Here is a 7,355-nt window from a genome sequence, read left to right as displayed (position 1 = left end):
GGGGAATGAATCTTTGTTCTCGAGTATTTAGGCCCCGTTTTGGGCAGCTTATTTGGTGCGGTGCATTTTGAAAATGCACCCAGAGCCGTTTGGGTAAATTGCATTTTGATAGTTTTTTTTCAAAAAATTGTGTTTTCAAACAGTTGAAATTATCATTTTCACATCGTTTCTAGCGAGGTGCGGTGACAGTTTTTTAAATTCGGTCTGGCTTTTCCAAAAAAGAAAATGTAATAGTCATTGCAGTTTTTTGAACAACCGATTATTTTTCAATAGTTTATCAACAACTAATTAATAAGTTGCAGCTGTCCCAAACAGACCCTTAATCTCTTAGCTTGATCCCTTGTTTCACACTTTCAGTCACTCTCTACACCATCTAAATGAAAAACCAAGGTCCATAATAAGTCAATACTTGTACCAAAAGCTCCTTTTATATACAATTCGGCCAAATTATCGTCAATTTGTCAAAAATAATCCGTCGGTTGGGAGCATCGGGGGCATTGCTAAGTAGCATTGTCGCATTGATATTGGGCATGGAGGCATTGATATCGCGTCTGATCTTCGAATTAGGTATAAGGATGTAGAAGTGTCCGTTTCTAGCATTGTCTTCGGGTGTTAAGGTGCAACTCCACTAGTGGGGAAGTGCTAACAATCAAGCGCCGCAGGGCTATGTCCTGAGCATTAGGACGCCAGGCCTTAAGCTGAAAATATCCTCGCTATGCTACATTTTATACGTATACTACATTAGTCACAAATATATCACAAAAACAAACATAAAAATTGCACAAATGAAAGAAAAATATATCATCAAATACTATTTCATATTTATTAAATTTCCTCATACATACACATGGCTTATCCTCAAGTGATTTTATATCATGTTTATAGTATGCAGTAATTTGGTATCCATTATCTCTTTATTTTTTGTTCTTTAATAATATAAGAGGTATATATTTTAAAAGGGCACAAATATTATTAAAGAATTGAATTAATATTAATTAAAAATATTCTAACATTACTTATATTAATATTTTGTTAATATATTTGACCGTAAATAATTTGGATTAATGAGAATGTACGTATAAGCTTAGTTGCCTCATCAACCCGGAAAAAATTTGCGTACGTCAAGGGGTACACAGGGATGTGTACATAATAGGGTACATGGGGTTTATATGGGGATTACAAATGGTTTATAACCCGTTGTACCTCCCGTGTAACTCCCGTGTAACCCCACTGTAACCTTGTAATCTCAATGGATAAAATAAAAGTGTGGGTTACAGTTGAGTTACACGAAAGTTACAAGAAAATTATAACACGCTTGTAACCCCATGTAATCCTCATATAACGCCCGTGTACCCTATTATGTACGCATCTCTGCGTACCCCTTGAAGTACGCAAATTTTTTCCCATCAACCCAATAACCTTAATTTAAATATTTTCATTTTATATTCAATTATCTCATTTTCAATCAAAGAAGCTTTTGAAAAAATGATATCAATTTTTATTTTATTTTATTCTTAACTTTAGCTTCTTTTCATATGTTCATAAAGTTTAATTTTCAATTGTTTTAGTATTTACTTTTTTCTTAAGTATATTAAATTACTAATAAAAAGAATCAATTACTTCCCAATTGTTATTTCAAATATCATAATTCAAATAAGTTATTTGAATTGATATGTATTAAGTTCCTATACACTTATCTAATTAAACCATATTTATAGTCAATTTTGCTATATGTTTAAGAAATTTTATATTAAAAGAAGTATTAATTGAAGTAAGTGGTTAGTTATTACAAAATTAATATTGAATTCAATAGTTAATGATTATTTATGTCCTTTTTAATCAATTTACTTTTATATTATCCAATTACAATATATTTTTAAATCTTAAATTTAGATATAGAAAATTACTTATGCACAAGCTTACATCCCCCAAGCTTAAATTTTTGTTTGACATGTTAAAATGTTTGGTAAATAGGAACAAAAGAAACACCTAATATAACTGAATTAAAATACTCATATAATAGACATACAACAAGTCCGTCGGTCACATATATAAAGGAAGTCCATAACCGAAATAACACATACAAATCATAATAAAGCTAGGTTGCAATACACATATCAAACATGCAAAATTATCAAACTTAATACTAATGCTCCTCGTCACTCTCACTAACCACAATAACATCTCAATAACCTCCCAATATATTTCGAAGTTTGGCGCTCATCTTTTTTCCTGTTATTCAAAGATTTCGTGGGTTATTGAGGATATTAACCCCGATAACAGCGAAATTATCCTACAATACTTTCTAAATAACATTCATATAAACACAATTTTACGTGCATTTGACGTACTTAAATATGCTTCCTTTCAGAGGCTCCGTTTTAGACGTATGCGAAGATAAATATATAAATATATAAGAATTACGTGGCATCTACTTGAAATGCCCCCCAAAAAAAAAATTATGGGATAAACATGCGTGTTTTTCTCATTAATAAATTTAACTGTTTAATCATTCATCAAAAATGTATTCGCCGAGGGAGGATCAACTATCCAGAACAAATCACTAGCAACTTGCCACGTGGCATTCCGTGGCCCCACTCGACGCACTCCATGTGAGAGCCCGACCCAACTTGAAGCGGAAACACTGGGAGTCGCGCAGTTCCGGCCGCCGGCACGAATCCCCGATCCCTAAATCACAGATCTGATGTCTACTTTGTTAGGGTTCTAGGACCTCTGTGAAGCACCTGATCGATGGGGACTCTTCCGGGCTCCAGCTTCCTTAATTTGAGCTACGGGTTCCGTCTTCTGCCCGTTGGCGGAGGATTTAGGGAGCGGAGGAGGTGGAGGAAGCTCTGCGTGCAGTGTGAGAAGAGGTCGCTGGCAATTTACTGGAGTGTGCGGAGGATGAGGAGGAGGTTTGATAGACTTAGGTGTTTTTCGTTGAGCGATGGCGAGGGAGAGGAGGATAGAAGGCCGGGGTCGTCGAGTAGGTCTGATGAAGAAGTGGAGCACAGGAGTGGCGGCGGCGGCGGTGGTGATGATGATGCACGGCCTGAGCGGGCTCATGCATCTGTTTCTAATTCGAGGGTATGTTATATTTCTTTGTTTCTTTTTGACCCCATTGCTGTTTTTTTTTTTTTTTTTTTTTGGAAATTTCTTAATCATTTTGTGTGTTTTTGAATGAAAATGAAGTTGAAAAGTTCAAATCAGTGGTTGTAGATTCACAATGAAGCAACGAATGGTTTGAGTTTTATTTCAGTTTGTTTGCATTCCTTCAATCCGAAGGAAGACTTAGGGTTTTGTTGCGAATTGAATTGCTTGTTAGAAACTTTTTTGTTCTGCTTGAAATGGAAGCTTAAATGTTTGTCCAGAGCTAGTTACATGATTTCCTAAGTTAATAAAATTCATTATTGCAAAATAACTTGTTAAATTATGCCTTATGTTGTTGTGCAGATCCTTATATGATAATAGAAAAAACGAAGTATAAAGAATAGATAAAAGCTTGATACACAATATTGTTTAAATCATTTCATCATACAAAACGTTGCTTGAGCTCATCATATTAAAGCGTGGATAGACAAAACGTTGTTTAAATCATTTTGATTTTATTATATTTATTTTTTGTTTAAATTTTACCTTAAAATGAAACATGTTTTTATGTTATAGCATAGTTATTTGTTTTTAAAAATACTGAAAATAACCTTTTAGTATTTTTAAAAACTAGTTAAGTTGCCCTTGAAAATAAAGGATAAAAGCATACAAAAATTGCACTAAACAAATATGTTTTTAAAATAAAAGCAAAAAAATCAAACAAACAAAAACTTAAAAGAAAAAGTTATCCCAAACAAGTCCTTAGCCTCTCTTGGTCTGGTTCGTTGCTTTTAAGCCAAGTTGAACCTTAAGAAAGCCCCCGCCAAAAATAAGTGCCCCTATTCTAGTGGTTAAACAATCACTTCTTCCTCTATTACCCGCTGAATAATAACTAGTCCTCGCCATCTTTCCAACTACAATTTGAGACATTTTGCCTGATGAGCAGTTAGTCTTTGTTAATGTTGCTTCACAGAGGTCCTATGTTTTATTCCAGAACGGGTGTAAACGAGTCGAGTCGAGCTTGAGCTTGAAAGTCAAATAGGCCTCAAACTCTCTGGAACTAATATATGAGTTGGATATAAGTCAAATAGGCCTCAAACTCTCTTAATATAGGCTAAAGTACGGGTGTAAACGAGTCGAGTCGAGCTTGAGCTTGATTAATTTTATCGAATTTGAGTTTGAGCTTGCGCTTAAGTCCATGAGTTCGAGCCGGTTCACGAGCTGCTTGTTTAATATAAATGTGAAAAAAAAAATAATTTAAATTAGTTTCATAATAAAATGATATATAGAATGAGCAATTAGGAAAGAAATAATAAGAATTTACTTAAAATAAAATATAAAATATTATTTTTAAATTTTTTTAAATACTTTTAAAGATAAAATATTTAAATTTAATATATATTGAGTATATTTTATATTACTATTTTTTTAAACGGGCCGGTTTTCGAGCCAACGAGTCAAGTCGAGGCTAACTTGAGCTTTGACTTGTTAGCTCATCGAGTTCAGTTCATGAGCTGCTTATCGAGCCGAGCTCAAGTCGGCATGACTCACTTACACCCTTAGACTCTACAGAGGACTATTTCAGCCTCAATTTAAAGAGTCTGTGACTAATTTGACATTTTTATAGACTCTGGGACGTAAATGGCCTCCTTGCAAAGAGTCAGGGGACTATTTTGACACATTTCTCCGTTATTATTTCATGGACTTCTTTTTGGCTTGTACATCTCCTTGCCTTCTTGTGTCAAATCAACCTCATAATATAACACATGTAAGTTTTCTTGTTCATTTTTTCAGCCACCTATCTCTTTAGAAGGGACGGTTTACAACAGCTTTCAGGTTGATTCATTCAAATTGATGGAACTCCTTGGGCCTGAAAAGGTTGATCCCTCCGATGTGAAGCTGATTAAGGAAAATCTTTTTGGCTATTCCACATTTTGGGCGACCAGAGAGGAGGCTTTTGGCGATCTTAACGAAGGAATTCTTTTTCTCGGAAATTTGCGGGGAAAGAGGGAAGTTGTTTTTGCTAAACTTCAACATAAACTCCGAGAAGTCGTAGGCAACAAATATAATCTATTTATGGTGGAGGAACCTAATTCTGAAGGACCAGACCCTCAGGGTGGACCTCGAGTGAGTTTTGGGTTGCTGCGAAAAGAAGTTTCGGAGCCAGGACCAACCACTTTATGGCAATATGTTATTGCTCTTCTCCTATTTGTTCTGACTATTGGTTCTTGTTTAGAGCTTGGAATTGCATCTCAGGTATTATTATTATTTTTTGTTTCTTTTTAGATGATTTTTTCACATAACACTCAATTTCTATGTATTTACATATCTAACACCTAAACTTATTTAACATCTATATATATGTCACCTCATCTATACATGTAAGTGTGTATTTTAGCTTTTAAAAGTTAAAATAGTGGCATTCTTGAAGTGATATGAAAGATTTTTGTGGTATAAATGTAGAAAAAGTAAAATTTATAAGTCTTAAACTAGTTATGTAAAATGTATGTAAATGGCCCTTTTTTTGGGCATTTACATACAGCACACAATTCTCATGTATTTTCATTGCTCACACAAACTTTCATATTTATACAAGCAACACTCAGATCGTTAATATCACAACAAAAGTAGCACTATTAACACTTTAAAAGAAAATTACATCTTCTTATGCATAGGTTTGAAGTACTAAAGTGCTATAAATGTAAATATGAAAGTTTAGGTGTGAGATATGTAAATACATAAGAATTATGTGATATGTGCGTTTTTTTTGTGGGTTATATCCCAGTGTTGTTTGGTTATTATATATGAATTATTTAATATATTTTTAAATGATGAAATATATTTGCAGATTAGCAGTCTTCCTCCCGCGGTAGTGCAGTACTTCACTGATCCGAATGCTGTAGAACCACCTGAAATTCAACTTCTATACCCCTATATTGAAACTGCTTTACCTCTGGCGTACACCGTGTTATGTGTTCAGCTAATTCATGTAAAATTCTTCGCATCACAAGTTCGTTAAGCACTTTTTTATCATTGATTTCTTTGCTTGGATTGGTTTCAATTATTATATAGTTAGATTTCCTCATTGCTGTTCTACAAAATGTGATTGAAAGCATCTCAGTTTTCTTTTGTGCTGAAAAATGATGATGTTACTCCATTAAAATGATTATAAAATCTCATCTATCAGGCGTCAATCTTGATGCACTATAATTTGAGTGAAAGCATAGTTAATTGACTCCTTATTCAAAATTCAAGGAATATTTTCTCATAAACCGGATAACTGCATTTTGTAGAACATTGAAGTGGTAGCATAGTTAATTGACTCCTTATTCAAGGAATATAGCTATGCTTATGCACTATAATTTGAGTGGTAGCAACCTTGAAGTGGTTTCTGGGTTTTTTTTTTCTTTTGAATTGATGATTAATTTTTATATAAATAGTAATTTTCAATTCTGCCTTTTATTCTCTCACAACTTAGTTATTCTATTAGGTTGATGATGCATTATTTTTGCTACAGGAGATTGGTCATTTTGCAGTGGCATTTTCTAAGAAAGTGAGGTTGGGCATTCCTTTCCTCATTCCAAATATTACACTAGGTAGCTTTGGTGCAATCACCCATGTAAGCATCAATACAAAATTTACATAAATGCCACCTCGTCTATGCAGAGCATGGAATAGAAAATAGGAATATTTACATACATACCAATCAATCCCTCTGCATTTAAATATTTAACACCCAAATTTCAATTTTTACATAAATGCCGACTTATCTATGCATGAAAAGGTGTATTCACTTTTTAGAAGTTCAATGGTGATATTTTTTATGTGATTTGAAATATTTGGCCGGTATAAATTTAAAGAGTGAAGTTTAGATGTTAGATATGTAAATACATGGGAATTGGGTGGTATGTATGTCAATGCCCCTAGAAAATATTATTGTGGTGAATTGTATTTGCTCCATGCTTGTGATCAAGTTATATTCTCATGCTATGAAGAGCGTTAATGCAAAGGCTCAAGGCTCAACATGCCTTACTTACAACATGCTATAAGTCAAGAGAACTCGCATGTAATGTAGGGATAAAAAGAAAAAAAAAAGATTTTCATTTTTACGCATGTATGTAATTTGGTTTCAATTTCTGTGTAATGTTTAACAAACATGTTAATGACACAATTACAGCATAGTGAAGCAAGTCTTGAAGAGCAAATTTCTTCTTAAAGGATATCTATATCTATACATATGTATATATATATATATACATATATAT

The 7,355-nt window shown here is 33.5% G+C and overlaps 1 protein-coding gene across 3 annotated transcripts in view; it reads left to right on the top strand.

Annotated features, from left to right (window-relative positions):
- Nucleotides 1–2,562: 2,562 nt before the first annotated feature.
- The window catches only part of LOC110030710 (probable zinc metalloprotease EGY1, chloroplastic), a 12,215-nt gene continuing 7,422 nt past the window's right edge, over nt 2,563–7,355 (top strand). The window contains exons 1-4 of one of the 3 annotated variants that reach the window (XM_020733581.1): nt 2,563–3,087; nt 4,885–5,346; nt 5,939–6,079; nt 6,608–6,709. In XM_020733581.1, coding sequence (XP_020589240.1) covers nt 2,752–3,087; nt 4,885–5,346; nt 5,939–6,079; nt 6,608–6,709 — 1,041 coding nt within the window. In that variant the 5' untranslated portion in view covers nt 2,563–2,751. The remainder of the gene's footprint in view (nt 3,088–4,884; nt 5,347–5,938; nt 6,080–6,607; nt 6,710–7,355) is intronic. The other 2 variants (XM_020733580.1, XM_020733582.1) reach the window with 2 other exon arrangements.

Source organism: Phalaenopsis equestris, unplaced genomic scaffold (genome assembly GCF_001263595.1).
Source record: "Phalaenopsis equestris unplaced genomic scaffold, ASM126359v1 Scaffold000754, whole genome shotgun sequence".
Classification (NCBI taxonomy): domain Eukaryota; kingdom Viridiplantae; phylum Streptophyta; class Magnoliopsida; order Asparagales; family Orchidaceae; genus Phalaenopsis; species Phalaenopsis equestris.
This window is presented reverse-complemented; position numbering and strand designations above follow the sequence as displayed.